The sequence below is a fragment of the Eretmochelys imbricata genome, chromosome 2 (genome assembly GCF_965152235.1).
Source record: "Eretmochelys imbricata isolate rEreImb1 chromosome 2, rEreImb1.hap1, whole genome shotgun sequence".
NCBI lineage: Eukaryota > Metazoa > Chordata > Testudines > Cheloniidae > Eretmochelys > Eretmochelys imbricata.
In genome coordinates, this window is record NC_135573.1 from 40,624,941 (window position 1) to 40,642,011 (window position 17,071).

The following is a 17,071-nucleotide window of genomic DNA, read 5'->3' on the forward strand; positions in this document are numbered from 1 at the left end:
GACATACACAATTGACTGTATAAAATCGATTTCTAAAAATTGACTTCTATAAAATCGACCTAATTTCATAGTGTAGACATACCCTTAGATTATATGCTCTTCAGGGCAGGGACTGCATTTTCATTATGTATTTGTACAGTGTCTAGCACAATAGGGCCCTGGTTGGGGGCCAGAGGTGCTCTGCAATACAAATAATAAGAACAGCCTGAATGGCCACCAATGCCCATGTGTGTCCTACAAAAGATGTTTCAGAGGGACACACTGCTAATAATGCTGCTGTAGCTTGTATCTCTAGGAGCACTGTTCAGCAAAACAACAATACCTGAGAAACAACATGGAATGAGGAAGGGATGCCAATCTAATTATTCCAAGAGTTTTCTCACAGTATGCCTTCCTGGGCCATTTCATATAAATGAGGCCAACAAGCAAGATTTACAGCCACAGCAGACTGGCAGATGGACAGTGTAAACAGTAATTGCCCAAGGGTATCCAAGATTCTCTAGTTCTTTGATATGTATGTGTCTACAGAACTGTTCAGATTATGCTCAGTTACATTCTCTACAAATCCTAGGATGCAACAGCTCTCCCTTTGGTTCTCAATGTAGAGCCTCTCTGCTACTCTGTGAGACTTTGTCTATCCTCCTGTGATTGTTAGCCCCCCCAACCCTTCTTTCTTCATGATCCCCCAAATGTCTTGACCACCTTTAATGCTCTCTGAACCCTTTAACTTCACTTCTAATGCCTTTTCCCGCTACAGTGATAAAAATTTGTCCAAAGGAATTTCAGACTTCATCTTTAAAACCCAGTGGAGTAGTTTCCCCTTACAAAACATGAATTAGTTACATTCTGTGCACACTTCATACACACACTCCTATTTAATCTCATGCATTTATGGACAAAAACATCCTACTGAAATTGAGTAGCCTTTAAGAGAAAAAAGTTGGGTGAACATATAAACAAGGGTTTACATGCACCATCAAGTGTATTTGCTCTTGAATATTACTTACTATCCTATTGAAAAAGTTTCACTTGGCTAGTCACTGAGCAGAAATAATACCATGCTGTATAGGTGACTAATAAAACATCACAAATAGCAAACAGGTGACCTGACATCTTGAAAACAGACCCATCGGCTGAAATCTGTTCACATAAATTATTTGGAAAATAGTTACAAATAACGAATATGCTCACAGAAATAAGTCTGAGTGCAAATGACTCAGAGCTAAAAAAGATCACCAGCCTAAGTTATTAGAGTTAGTCAGTGCTCAGCGGTTGTGAAAGAGTTAAGCTTTCAGGCAGCTGATACAGAACAGGGGTAGGGCACTGGGAAGTTGCGGGGGAGGGAAGGTCTGAGTGCTGTGCTAGGAGCAGTAAAGCTAGCTGAAAAATTCCTGCACTTGGCTTTGTTGTTATGCTCCCCCTACTAATTTGTATAGGCAACAAAACAAGCCATAGCCCCCAATACACCTCCAAGTTCCCCAGTGTCCCACCAGTAGCTCTTCTCCCTTCCCCGACTCTTCATACACCTGTGCAATGTCCGGGCAGCAGTGGGTGCAGAGGAGGGTGTCATTCAAGCTGAATTTCCTACTCCCAAACCATCCCAAACCAGGAAGTGACTGTAAAGTTTTCACGCTCCTCTCCTGAGAGCAACACGTCCCCTCCTGCTCATGGCACTGCCTGCAGCGGAGTCCCCCTGGGGGCACAACTGATGGCTGGAGAAATGCCCAGCCTGACCGCATTAGACCAGCTGCCCTGGAACTCCACCTCTGCGGAGCAAGGGGCCAGAAATGGGTCCCACTTCAACTTTTGGTACAACACAAACAAGGTAAGCCGGGGAGTGTCTGACCCAGGAGGGCTTAGGAGTGGGAGTGCAAGGCAGAACTCAGTAGAGGGGGAAGGGGAGTTTGTTACAGGAGTTAGGACAGTTTCACAGGAAGTTTCTTTTTGCTGCTTCATGTTACTTGCTTTAAAGACAGGTTACAGAGTAGCAGCCGTGTTAGTCTGTATTCACAAAAAGAAAAGGAGGACTTGTGGCATCTTAGAGACTAGCAAATTTATTTGAGCATAAGCTTTCGTGAGCTACAGCTCACTTCATCGGATGCATTCATTTTCCACAGAATGCATCCGATGAAGTGAGCTATAGCTCACGAAAGCTTATGCTCAAATAAATTTGCTAGTCTCTAAGGTGCCACAAGTCCTCCTTTTCTTTTTGCTTTAAAGAGCCACCCTTAAGCCGTTTACACCTGCTTTTCATTAGTTAATTAATCAGTATTCAGCCTCTGCTTGGTTAGCTCTGGACACTCCTCTATCCCCAAAGCATAGGACACTGAAAGATGCAAGAAATAGACATTTACCAACCCTCATGAGGAGAGACAAATGTTCTCCTATGACAGTTTAGGGTGTAGCTATTTTTTTTAAGTGCCAACACTGTGCTTGGTGCTGTATAGGTCACAAAATGGAGACCAGCCCTGCATTTTAGAGCTGACAACTTGTTTGTACATCTGCTAATAATAAAAAAAGCTGATTACATACCTTGGCCTCCTCCCTTTTTATGGATTAACAAACTGGGAAGGAATGGAAGTTAATAAACACTATCCTGTTTGGATGAGAATTGAGCTCCCTTTTTGTAATGCAAAGTTCTTAATCATTACAGGAGACAGTCTTTTTTACATTTGACTTGTAAAGAGCTACTACCCCCTCCCCCCCACAAAATGTCCCAACACTAGATCATACTCCTCTTGAGGGTCCCAGTAACTCCCTCCCCTGCTGTGATTCTGCATTCACCTATTGGGCAGGTATCCAGGCAGCAGTTAAGATAGAGGCCTGTGTCAGACAGACAGTCTCCTACTCCCAAACCAGTGAGTGACTGTGAAGTCTCCACAATTCTCTCCTCTGACTAACTAGTCCCCTCCAGCGCTGGGTTGTGCCTGGTATTGCTTGTGGCACGACTGCAGTGCTTACCCAGGAACTGGGCAAGTGAGAGCCAGAACTTAAGTGATGCCTGATGGTGGCAAAGAGATGGACATCCTGAATGCCATAGACGAGCTATCGGGGAATTACACCTTCAGGGAACAGAGAGCTGGCAATGAATCACTGTCTGACTTCTGGTCCAACACAAGCAAGGTAAATAAAATGACTTGCAAGATAGGAGGGAGTTCAAGTGAGTTTAGAAGTTAGAGCCCAGGAGCCCAACTGAACTTGCTGAGCTACTCAGGGAAGGTAGTGCAGAGGAACTGCTGATGTGACACAAGGAGTCAACAAGTGAGGTTCTCTCTGGTCACTCAATAACAGACCTCAAAGTGGCAATTCTTCAACAAAAAAACTTCAAAAACAGACTCCAATGTGAAACTGCAGAACTGGAATTAATTTGCAAACTAGATACCATCAGATTAGGCCTGAATGAAGACTGGGAGTGGTTGGGACATTATAAAACCTAAACTTAATTTCCCCAATACTAATTTCTCCCTACTGTTACTCATACCTTCTTGTCAACTGTCTGTAATGGGCCACTTTCTTACCACTTCAAAAGTTATTTCTCCTCCCTTGGTATCCTGCTGTTAATTGATTTATCTCATTAGACTGACCTAACACTTGGTAAAGCAACCCACATCCCTTCATGTATTTATACCTGCTCCTGTATCTTTTACTTCATGCATCTGCTGAAGTGGGTTCTAGCCCATGAAAGCTTATGCCCAAATAAATTTGTTAGTCTCTAAGGTGCCACAAGGATTCCTCGTTTTTTTATAATAGGAGGTTACTCTCTCTAATGCCCAGCCCTGCTTCAGTTTTTTTAAGTATAACTTTTGTTGTTATTGGTTAGATAAAATATGAAAGTACTCTCGGAGTTTTGAACTGTTTTGTGGAACATTCTGTCACTTTAATTTGGATACCAGAACATGGTCTTTGGGAAAATACTTATTCTTTCTGTTCCTCAGTTTACTTGTAAAACTGAGACTACAAAGGAAATAACAGTAGCTAGACCTAGGGTAATGAGGACAGTGTGAGTATGTGTATACACACACACACACACAATTATATAATATTAAAAAAACAAGACTAACATGATGTATGCCCATCATTGGCCTGATCCCTCTGCTTGTGTATCTTAGCCCTTTCCTACACTTTTCACTTGTCTATTTAGGCCTTTCCTACACTTTTCACTTGTCTATTTAGGCCACAGTTCTACAGTGAGAAGTATGGAAGTGCATCCCCGTGCACATGGAGCTCACTGAAGTCTATGGAGCTCTGTGTGCAACTCCTTGCAGGAGCAGGCCTTGGATTGTATTCTTTTTGCTGCAGGGACTGGGTCTTCCTGTGTGTTTGTACTGCACCTAGCACAATGGGGCCCTGATCCTGATGGGGTCTTTTGGGCAAGAGCACAGTTAATAAGAAACAATGCTTATCAAGATATGGGTGTTGTGAGGCTTAAACCATGGTATGTAAAGCATTTTGAGGTCTTCTGATTATATCTCCCAGACTTCAGTTCCCAAAGTGTTGATCTTTTTCCCTTTTCAGTTTGCCTCTTTGGAAGTATTGAAACTATTTTCTGTTTCCTTTTTTAGAAAATGGATTGTCCCAATTTTGTTGGGGGACTGATGTCCTTTCTCAGAACTGCATGTGGATGGTCCTGAAGGCAGGTGATCTTTGACCATGTATAACAAAAGTATAGGAGCCTTTTGTTTTTATCGAGAAGTGAATGATAATAGCTGAGGCAGTTTATTGTTAGTGTAGAAAAGTCCATCAAGACAGAATCATATATTCTGACATTTTCTCTGTGCCTGCCCTGTATTACACATTGTGGTATACTGACATGTTTAATAATGCATTCATAGTGGATTAAATATGCACTTAGTACCTGTAACATTGCTTGACAAACTATTGTCACCTTTTGGGAACTCGTAGACTTATTGCAGTCATTCCCAAACTTTTTAGTAGGGCAACCCAAACTGCATTTGTCTCTTTTTTTGTGACGCACACAGGATCCAAATTCATGGGAGTGGGCGCAAAATCATAGGCCAGCATCTTCAACTTCTGTTGCCACTTCCTTCTCGCTCCACCATGGGGCATTGACCACACTCAGTATCACCTTCTACCTAGGACTAAAAAAAAACCCAAGGAGTACTTGTGGCATCTTAGAGACTAACAAATTTATTTCAGCATAAGATTTCGTGGGCTAAAACCCACTTCATTGGATGCATGCAGTGGAAAATACACTAGGAAGATATATATACACAGAGAACATGAAAAAATGGGTGTTGCCATACCAACTCTAACGAGACTAATCAATTAAGGTGGGCTATTATCAGCAGGAGAAAAAAAACTTTTGTAGTGATAATCAGGATGGCCCATTTCAAACAGTTGACAAGAAGGTGTGAGTAACAGTAGGGGAAAAATTAGCATGGGGAAATAGTTTTTACTTTATGTAATGACCCATCCATTCCCAGTCTTTATTCAAGACTAATTTAATGGTGTCTAGTTTGCAAATTAATTCAAATTCTGCAGTTTCTCGTTGGAGTCTATTTTTGAAGGTTGTTTTTTTTTTTTTTTGGAGAATTGCGACTTTTAGGTCTGAAATTGAGTGACCAGGGAGGTTGAAGTGTTCTCCGACTGGTTTTTAAATGTTATAATTCTTGACGTCTGATTTGTGTCCAGAGTTGTCAACAGGCTTTGTTGCAAGGATAGGTTTCTGGGTTAGTGTTTCTGTTGTGTGGTGTGTGGTTGCTGGTGAGTATTTGTTTCAGATTGGGGGGGCTGTCTGTGAGCGAGGACTGGCCTGTCTCTCAAGATCTGTGAGAGTGAGGGATCGTCCTTCAGGATAAAAAGAAAAGGAGTACTTGTGGCACCTTAGAGACTAACCAATTTATTTGAGCATGAGCTTTCGTGAGGATAACCTTCAGGATAGGTTGTAGATCCTTGATGATGTGCTGGAGAAGTTTTAGTTAGGGGCTGAAGGTGACGGCTAGTAGTGTTATGTTACTTTCTTTGTTGGGTCTGTCCTGGAGTAGGTGACTTCTGGGTATTCTTCTGGCTCTGTCAATCTGTTTCTTTTTTTTTTTTTCTTTGCTGATACAGACTAACATGGCTACCACTCTGAAACCTGTCACCCTGAGACTGCAACCCTAATCCTTGCCTGGTATATATGTGTGTGTGGCCGGGGGAGGCTGGAGAGCGAGCACACCCCATGTTCACCCTGACTTCTGTCCCACACTGCTGGGCCTGGCTTCCCACTCTGGGTATTGCAGCCTGGGCATCCCCAGAAATTTTTCACGTGGTACACATAACTGAACCATTCTCATGGTGTCTACACATACTCTTATCTTACACTGGGCACAATGCGGCTAGGCCAAACTCCCTTCTGTTCACCTCCCAGGCTCTCCACAGCCCCTCTCCCAGCTAGCCCTCTTCTGTGGGCACTCACCGTAGTTCCCATACTTGTAGGAGGTCTTAAGGCGGTCACTGAACAAGTCCTGCAAGCAGAGCAGAGGGGACATGGGGTGCTGGAATCGGGACGAGGCCAAACAGGCCCCCAGGAGGGAACCTTGGTGCGGGAGCTGGCCCAGCAGCAGCAGCAAGGAGGAACAGCGCTGCCCGCTCAGATTTGGCCTCATGGCCCTGCATCATGACGGGGGGCAGCAGAGCCAAAATTGAGTGAGTGGCATTGCAGCCTGGTGCACAAGGGTCACAGCACTGCTCAGGTTTGGTCTCATAGACCCTCCATCATGGTGAAGGAGCTGTGGGGCCTAATGTGAGTGGACAATGGGGCACACAGGGCTGCTCCTCTTCACTGCTGCTGTTGAGCTGGCTTCTGCACCAGTTCGTGAACCAGACCTGTTGGAGCTCAGGTTGGGCCCCCCCAGTGAGTATGCGCCTAGGTTTTCTATGCCTTAATCTGGTCCTGCAAATGCTACGCACCCTGTGTAATATGTATACATTTGTGGGTACCAGTGCACAGCACCAGTCAGATTTGGCCCAGTCACCTTTCTGTCTGTCATGATGGAGGGGCAGCCTGTGCAAACCTGGAGAGAGCTGCAACCCTGTACACCAGGTAGCAATGCCTGGAGTGGGGACCTGGGCCCAGCCCTACAAGACAGGAGCCACCGCTGCAGGGTGAGTGCACGTCAGGCTTGCTCTCCAACCTTCCCACTGGGAGGCACATTTGCCCTGGGATTGCTACCCATCTAGAACCTTCCGGAGACACCATTTGGGAAACACTGTCCCAGAGTATGTCTTCACTACCAACGTTAAAGCGCTGCCGTATAGCACAGCACCAGCGCTGGGAGCGAGCTCACCACCACGAGGGGAGGGGAGTGGAGTGGAGTAGCTACCAGCACTGGGAGCATGCTGAAACTTGCAGTGCTCAGGGATGTGTTTTTTCACACCCCTGAGCAATGTTCCCTCTAATTTTTGACAGGCCGTGTGTGCAAAAAATTTCTTCTGTGCAAATTGTTGTGCAAGCGGTGTTTCGCCGTGTGCGCGGAGTTTCGGATCTGTGTGCGTGTGCACAGTTTAGAGCGAACAGTGCCCTGAGCGAGAAAGTTGCAGCGCTGTAAAGTGGCAGTGTAGACAAGGCCCCAGTCTTTCTAGGCTTGTCTACACTGAGTTAATTGATCACCAGTTAACTTGAGGCAGTTGACGTTTGTAAAGGCTCCTCTGGATGCTCCCCAGATGTTTATTCCAGCGTGCAAATGTCTGTGGTTTATTCCATGGAATGCAGGGAATAGTCTCACTGTCCTGATTGCAGAATGGGGACTGCTGTGCTCCATGAGATACACTCGTGCACCTGCGTACAGCCTCATTGAAGTCCAAGGGTTTTCCCCCAAGGACACGTGGCCGGACTGAGGCTGATGTGAGTTATCAGGAAAATGGGAATGCTCCCCTTTCTCCCCCGGTAAAATGTCTACTAAAATGAATAAACATCTCAAACCATGCTTTGCAAAGTACATCCTCCTCATTCACAGTTCCTTACGTGTCTGGACTATGAAACTTTATGCTTAACATTTTTAGTTCTCTGCTTCGGGGGAGTGGACAGAATTTCCTTAAGTATCATATTTTCCAGCACTCCTAATGCAAAAATATGCTTAGACTTTAAAAAAGCAAAACAGATTCCCCTTTTGGGATCGTTCCTGGGGAATCTGAATGCAAAAGATGACTTTGTTAAAATTAGGACTGTAAAACCTGGTTTATAATGGAACAGTTTTGCAACCTTCATTCGCGCAGTTGCTACCAGAGCTGACGTATATCACTCATTTCTTTTCTTGTATTGTGACCACCGTTCTGAATGAAAGGGGACTGTGCTGTTTATCTGCCATATAATTAAAATTGCCTAGTGAGGAAGCGTGGCCTGCTGTTTATAAATGCAGGACTGGGAGCCAGACAGGCTCCTAGATGATCTTTCAGGCTCTGCCAAAGACTTGGACCTGGCAGAGCCTCACTGAAATCAACAAGGGTCCAGATGAAGAGGTTTTCATTATCATGGAATTGCTGGATTAAACATTTACGAGAGTTGTATATTGTTAGGGGCTTATTCCTTCACCCGCTTACTTCCCTGGTCCTTCTCGCATGAATAGAGAGCAACAATACCCGAAGTCCAAAGGCGCAAACAATTCGATGTTATTGGGTGAACTTCCAGCAAGCATGATTCCAGTTTCCTTCCTTAGTGTCCCCCTCCCAGCTCTGACACCACAGAGCCTTGCCTGTGTCCCTGTTCCCATTTCCTCCCCTTAGCAAAACATGATTCCAATTTCCCCACCCCATTCCCTGTTCCCATTCCTCTCACCCTTACTTCCTGATTGCCTGCAGACTATATAGTAAAACTTGAGTTCTGCTTAGCTATACCTTAACCAATCATTTTCCTGAAATTTAGCTAACCAATCCTAACATATTGAAACATGATTATTTAACCAATTATATCCCACCACCCTAATTAGTTTACACCCAGCAAAATTAATTATACAGCAGACAGAAACAATCACAGAACCAGACAGAGTCCATGCAAATAAACAATAGCAAAGTGGGAACTATAATGACAAAACAATACAGAAGTGAGGATTTCACAACTACATCTATAAAGACATTTGGGTTTCCCAGCTGTGTCTATTGATAAGTGAGTTCTTACTGAACAGAAAACTATCAAACTAAACTTCCTTTTACATCTTCTAGGCACTTCCCTTTCTCTGGAGGTGACAGGCATTATCAGGACAGGACTGTATTCCTAACAGCCCAATAGCACCTTATTTCAATGTGACTAGTTTGGAATGTGAGGATGTGACCGGTCGCTTCCCAGCTTATGGCTGCCTCTGTTGCTTAGCCAGAGATCTTAGCCTAAGAACAGGGCCTCAGACTGTCACTGTAAGAGAAGGCCCATAAACAGGCAGACACTGATTTTGATTCTTTCTTTTATACCTCTATAACTAGCTAAGTGATAAGAATACACCTAAATTCTTAAAGTATAGGCCTTTGCAGACAGTCCTGAATATCTGTATCCTAACATATATAAGTATTATGAGCAGGGGTGAAAGTAACTTAAAGGGCTTACCAGTACGCCGGAGTCCTGAGCGGCAGCATGGCTTCAACTGGAAGAAGCGTGGCCTCAACCAGAAGATTTGTTTAAATCAAGATTTAAAGGCCCTGGGGCTCCAGCTCTGGCTGGGAGCCCCAGGGCCTTTAAATCACCCCGGAGCTACCAGCTGCAGAGGCAGCTGGGAGCCCCAGGGCTCAGGGGCGAATTAAAGGGCCGGGGCTCTGGCCGCTGCCGAGCTCCGGGCCCTTTAAATCACCGTGGGAGCCCTGCCGCCGCTACCCCGAGGCTCCGGCAGTAATTTAAAGGGCCGGGGCTCCCCGTAGCGGCTGGAGCCCTGGCCCTTTAAATCACCGCAGGGGAAGCCAATCTGGTCTGGCACTGCGTACCGGCTTACTTTCACCGCTGTATATGGGTAAGATTCTGTGTGAGCACAGAACTCACAGCCCTGAGAAATGGGAGGGCTAACGTGGCTATAAGCCACCTTGGTGCTCTCCTTCCTAGGCTGCTCTGGGGACTGCAGAGACCACCAGCATAATTTAGATAATTTTATGGGCTCGCCACCTAGGCCACAGCCCTACCCAAAATATCTGCAGCACAGCATGCTGCTTTCCTGCCCAGGACATCCCATTCCTAGCCACACTGCCAGTACACTCTCTGCGCCACAGGTTACCAGGAGTCCACATTGCCTGCACCAAGGGAATCCTCCACAACTGCATATGGGGCTTTTTAGGACCCTTTTGTGCTACCTCAGCCCTTTCATACCGCATAAAGGGGCAGGAGCAGGGATGAAGATCTTGCTCTCAAGTCTTATTTCCTTTTATGCTTATCCTAACAATATTTTTCTAAAACAGTATATAGCCTATATGGAAGCAGTCAATCTTTCTTTCTTAATTTGGATACTGTGGTGTATGTGATATGATTGTTTTCTGTATTGAACTTGTAAAATTTCTTCGAGCAGTTGTCTGCAGGGGCAGTTGGCATTTTTGAGGCAGAAATGATGCAGCATGTTACAGAGAAGGCACACGTGCTCTCTTTTGGAGATTTTATTTTTGTTCATTCTTGCTTTTCCCTTGCTCTAAAACAAATCACTGGGATTTGAAGCATGTGACTGCTCCTTGTGTACTGGGGAAAAAAACGCATACTGAGCCTATCATGGAGTTGGCTGAAAAATGGTAGTTTTGTGACCATTTTAAAAACAATTAAAAATATTAGCACCACAGGTTTAAAAAGGAACAATTCTGCACTTATAGGAATTTTTTTCACAGCCGTGTTCATTTTTATTTATTGTTTGTTTTCATTCTTTTCCACTTCCTTTTTTCCTTTTCTCACCCTTTTTCCAAAGGTGGGGAAAAAAGGAGGGAGGCGAGAAATGGCAAAACCAGAAACTTTATTTTTTTGCAGGGGCTGGGAGGTTTGGAAAAATATATTTTTGAAGAAAATTAAAATCTCCTCCCCAACCCCCTCCCCACACACACACACACACACACACACACACACACACACACAGCAGTGCCGGCTCCAGGCCCCAGCGTTTCAAGCAGGTGCTTGGGGCGGCAGTTCGAAAGGGGCAGCAGTTCTTCCGGCCGTGGCGGCAATTCTGCGGCAGCTTCTCTGTGCCGCCCACCGTGACGGCAAATCAAAGGCAGCTTCTTCCTTTTGCCGTCTGCGGCGGCAGTTTTTTTCACTGTTTGGGGCGGGCAAAACTGTAGAGCCGGCCCTGACACACACACACACACACACACACACACACAAATTCCCTTCCCATTTCAATAAAGGATATTTTACAGTGAAAAGGATCTGATGTTAAAAACTTTCATTCAGAAAATGTTGACCAGCTCTAATTATTACTTGTATAAAATCTTTGAAGCCACTCTTAGAGTTTAAGGCCAGAAGGGACTATTAGATTCTCTCACAGGACTTTCAGTTTCACCCACTGCTTGACTAAAGCATCACTGGTTTGGTTGAAGCATGACTTCCAGAAAGACATCCAGTCTTGATTTGAAGATACCAAGAGATGGAGAATCCACCACTTCTCTAATCACTGTCACTGTTAAAAATGTGTGCCTTATTTCTAAATTGTATTTGTCTGACTTCAGCTTCCAGCCACTGGTTCTTGTTATGCCTTTCTCTGCTAAATTAAAGAGCCCTTTACTACCTGGTATTTTCTCCCTGTGAAGGTCCTTGTACATTATAATCAAGTCATCTCTCAGTCTTCTTTCTGACAAGCTAAACAGACTGTGCTCTCTAAGGCCTTGTGTAACCAACACAGTTTTGTTGGTAAAAGTCAGCTTGCATCACAAAACAGTGGAGGCGAACACACTGAAATGCTCCTCCCGCCGATGTAACTCCCTGCTACGCTGACGTAATACAACCACCTCAACAAGCGGTATAGAGTTTTTGTGACATAGTTAGAGTGACACATCATCAGTATAGTTATGTCTCCCTAATTGGCCTCCAGGAGCTGTCCCACAATGCCCATTCTTACTGCTCTGGTCAGCAGTTTGAACTCCGCTGCCCTGAAGGTACACAGATATGCACCCCTCCCCCGTTTAAAGTCCTGTGAATTTACAAAATTCCTCTTCCTGTTTGCTCGGCATGCACAGTTCACACAGGATCTTCCCAGCTTACCATGCCAGCTTTCCACAGCAGATGTTCTCCCACATGGAGTACCCTGAAGCCCTTGGATCTGTTGAGTCTATGGAGAGAGAAGGCTCTGCAGTCACAGCTTCTCTCCAGCCATAGGAACTTTGATACCTATGGGCTGATTGCTAGTGTCATGGATGAGAAGGGGCACAAAAGGGACATGCAGCAGTGCCGTGTTAAGATCAAGGAGCTGAGGCAGGTGTACCAGAAGGCAAGGGAGGCCAACTGTCACTCTCGTGCAGCACTGAAGACATGCTGCTTTGATAAGGACCTGCACGCCATCCTGGGCGGTGACCCTACCTCCACTGCCAAGAGCCCCGTGGATACTTTGGGGGCACTGGGGCCAGTGGCCAGCAGGCTCAACCCTGAGGACAAAGTGGTGGACGAGGAAGTGGAGCTTGAGAACGATGTGGAGCACACAACAGGGTCATCCAGTGGTGCAGCAAGTCAGGACCTCTTTTTCACACCAGAGAGGTCTAGCCAGTCCCATCATTCCAGCTCTGGCATATATGATGCAGGAGAGGGAAGCTCTGGTAAGTGCTTATTTTGCTTTGATACTGCACAGTGGGAGGCGATTGAACTCTCATGTACTTTTTTATATGGTAGAGGAGGGATAAGGGACAGAAATTAACATCAGAGCCTGTCCATTTATGCAGTGGGGGTATGGTGGAAAAGTTTGTTAATGTACCCGGGATGTCCCAGGAATCCTCCATAGAGATCTCTAGGAAACTTTCCTGTGGGTATTCTGCAATCCTCTTCTGATTCCTTGGCAGAGCAGCCTTGTTTCTTCCTCCACTGTAGGAAACTTTGCCACACCACACAGCAATTATTTCTGCAAGGACCAGAACGGCACACAGAGCCAGTCTGAAGCCACATGCATGCAGGAGATGCACCCTTGCATCCTGGGTTCCCCCCTTAGGAGTGAGATAACAGGTTCGATTACCCTAGCCTCTGGAAAAGGGTACCAATATTCAAGAGTGTCTCCCTATCCACTTGTAGTAACCCCCTTCACAAACCAACCTTTGTTCCTTCTTGCCCCTTTGTCCCCCTCCTTCCCTCTCTCCCTCCCACCCTCAGTGAACTCACCATATTTGGTACTCATGCCAAGCTGTGTACTAGCCAAGGAGCAGTGAGAAAGAGGTGTGTGTAACTTTTGTGATTCACGGCCATGAGAGCATTCACAATATTGTCTCTATTCATTGTTTCTTTGCCTTCTGCAAATGTGCCCTTGAGGACCCACTCTTCCACACTGGTGGAGTGCCTCCATCAGATAAGGCAACGAACCAGGAGGAGTAAGGAAGATGTGTTTTGCAAAGTGCTGCAATCAACGGATACAGCACATAGTGAAACAAGAGCATGGAGGGAGACAATTAATGAAAGACTCAGGCTGGATAGCCTGTAAAGGAGATAGGGAACAGATGATAAAACTCCTCGAGGGCCAGATAGAGATGCTGAAGTTTCTCATTATCCTGCAATCGGAGCACATCCATGCACAACTCCCCCTGCAGCCACTATAGAATTCCAGTTCATGCCCTCCCCATACTCCCCCATCACACATGTTCCCCATCATCACGTGTTCTTGGTCCCTCACAGTATCCCGTGCACTCCACACCTTGTGACTGGTTTCCCAACAAAAGCTGGAGTTTACATACAGCTGTGAGAGCCCTAACCACGAGACTGTTCCTCATTTTCCCCTACTTGACAAAAAAATTGTGTTTTGTCTTGTTATTAGACTTGAGTCTTTGAAATAAAATAAGTCTTTATTTGTGTCATACGCATGTCGGTCAGTGCTAACATTCAAACACAGTGGCTATAGGTAGGAATATTTGCTTAGTACAATTAATGCTCAGACAGCAAGCACTACAGGGGTAATTCAGGGAGGCAAGTAAACATTGCCTGGCCAAATACATCACATAAAGACACATTATTGGGAATCATTGTCAAGCTTCTTCAAATTCTCCCTAATTTGAAAAGCCTCCCGCTGTGCCCCTCTAATTGCCCTGGAATCTGGCTGCTCAAAATAGCAGCCAGCTGATCAGCCGCAGCAGTCCATCCCTGGGGAAACTTTTCTCCTTTCACTTTGCAAGTATTAGGTAGAGTACAACAGGCCGTGATGTCTATTGGAATATTTTCCGCATTGAGGTCTAATCAGCCAAAAAGACAGTGGCACATTCAGCAGTCATCCGGCACCTGCTGAGCCTGTTGTTGAAGCACTTCTTGCTGCTGTCTAGGTTCCTGTCCTAGGTTCCTAGGTGTAAGGCTTTATGAGCCATGGGAACAAGGGGCAGGCAGGGTCTCCAAGAATCACTATGGGCATTTCCACATCCCCCAGTGGAATCTTCTGGTGTGGAAAGGAAGTCCCAGCGTGCAGCTTTCTATACAGTCCAGTGTTCCAAAAGATGCATCTTCCCTGACCTTCCCCTATTGATGTCAGTGAAATAGCCCTGGTGAGACCATGGAGAACTCTGTTAAAAGATGGTTTGGGGCCAAAATTAGGATATGAGTACTGTCTATTGCCTCACTGCAGTTAGGGAACCCCATTGCCTCAAAGCCATCAATTATCTCCTGTCCGTTACCGAGAGTCACAGTACTTCGTAGCAGGAAGCGATAAATGGCCGTGCATATTTGGATCATGGCAACCCCCACTTTCCAACCCCAAACTGATTCATTACTGACCTGTAGCAGTCTGGAGTTGCCAGCTTCCACACCGCGATCACCACTCACTTTTCCACAGTGAGGGGAGCTCTGGTGTCCTTGTGCTGCAATGCTGAGGCGAGCTCTACACATCACAATGCAATCCCACCACTCAGTGCTTGTTTCCTGAGCCCAGTACCGACAATCCATTGCTGATCTGTGAATGCCAGCAGCAATCTTGAATTATTTGTTTCCAGGGCAGAGCAGGCATCACTGATTCACTCTCTGTTTTGCAGCTCATGAAATACTGTAGGACCAGTTGCTTTGTGTTCATAACGCTCATCACTAGACCAGTCAGCAGCTCAGGATCCAGGCTGCCAGGCAGAGATGGCGGGCACACAGTTTACAAGGCATGTTGAAAAATGGCGCAAAATGAAGTCGAGAACGCCCCCATGATGCATCGCAATCCATTCCCAGAGCTCCCAGCAGCAGAGGGTGACATAGGGTGGCAAGTTGCACAGTGGGATAGCAAGAGCAACGACTGTGGACGTGCTTCGTCGACACAAGGAGAGTTGTATGGATATGTACAACCAATGTAATTAAAGCAGCTTATGATTGTCAGAGTAACTTAAGTCAACTTAGCTCTGCAGTGGCCTAAGTCCCTCCCTGTAAGTAGAGTGAGCCACTTGCACACACTAGCACGACCAGGGACAGCTGCCGGTTAGCCTGGTGCTCACCCCAGTGGGCAGGGCTGGAGGCAGTACAGCCACACCAGAGGAGCTGCCAGTGTGGGGCGCTGGCTCCTGCAAGCGGTGGCCCAACATGATGCTTCTTTCACCGTGGTGGTTCATAGAATCATAGAATATCAGGGTTGGAAGGGACCTCAGGAGGTCATCTAGTCCAACCCCCTGCTCAAAGCAGGACCAATTCCCAATTAAATCATCCCAGCCAGGGCTTTGTCAAGCCTGTTCCTAGTAGAGCCCTGCAGCTCCGTGGATATCCACTTTATATCTGTGGATATCTGCATTCGTGGATATAATTCTGTGGATGCGGATATCCACAGATGCAGATCTTCATGGATATAAAATTTGTATCCATGCAGGGCTCTACCGCTAAATCAATTTATCCAGCCCTCAGATAATTGTAGTGGCTCTTTTTTGCCATGATGAACTTGTTTATTTTTCGATTTATCTGAGGACTTTAAAGGCATCACCCATTTGATTCCTTGGTGCCAAATGAATGAGAAGTACTTGTGGTACCTTAGAGACTAACAAATTTATTTGAGCATAAGCTTTTGTGGGCTAAAGCCCACTTCATCAGATGCATGCAGTGGAAAATACAGTAGGAAGAGATTATATATATAAGATAGATAGATATACAGAGAACATGAAAAAATGGGGGTTGCCACACCAACTCTAACGAGAGTAATCAATTAAGGTGGGCTATTAGGAGAAAAAACACTCTTGTAGTGATAATCAGGATGGCCCATTTCAAACAGTTGTCAAGAAGGTGTGAGTAACAGTAGGGAAAAAATTAGCATGGGGAAACAGTTTTTAGTTTGTGTAATGACTCATCTACTCCCAGTCTTTATTCAAGCCTAATTTAATGGTGTCCAGTTTGCAAATTAATTCCAGTTCTGCAGTTTCTCATTGGAGTCTGTTTTTGAAGGTTTTTTCTGTTGACTAATGGCGACTTTTAGGTCTGTAATTGAGTGTCCAGGTGTCCAGTTTGCAGGAGTGTCCCTGGACACTCAATTACAGGCCTAAAAGTCACCATTAGTTTCCCCATGCTAACTTTGCCCCTGCTGTTACTCACACCTTCTTGTCATCTGTTTGAAATGGGCCATCCAGATTATCACTACAAAAGTTTTTTTTCTCCTGCTGATAATAGCCCACCTTAATTGATTACTCTCGTTAGAGTTAGTATGGCAACCCCCATTTTTTCATGTTCTCTGTGTGTGTGTGTGTGTGTGTGTATATATATCTTCCTACTGTATTTTCCACTGCATGCATCCAATGAAGTGGGCTTTAGCCCACGAAAGCTTATGCTCACATAAATTTGTTAGTCTCTAAGGTGCCTCAAGTACTCCTCGTTCTTTTTGCTGATACAGACTAACACAGCTTCCACTCTGAAACCTTGGTGCCAAATGTAATTCTGAGCTAAATGGAGGATTTATAGTTGTGCTAATTTAGTTTATGTAAGAAGGTGAACATTACTGTTGAAATTCCTAGCCAGTAATTAAAATTAAATGTTGCTCTCTGTCAGGAGGGGGAA

At 45.3% G+C, this 17,071-nt stretch overlaps 1 protein-coding gene across 1 annotated transcript in view; it reads left to right on the forward strand.

Annotated features, from left to right (window-relative positions):
* The first annotated feature begins 1,411 nt into the window (after nt 1–1,411).
* The window catches only part of NIPAL2 (NIPA like domain containing 2), a 65,349-nt gene continuing 49,689 nt past the window's right edge, over nt 1,412–17,071 (forward strand). Inside the window, 1 exon segment of the mRNA XM_077808920.1 lies at nt 1,412–1,825. Within this exon segment, the coding sequence (XP_077665046.1) occupies nt 1,412–1,825 (414 nt within the window).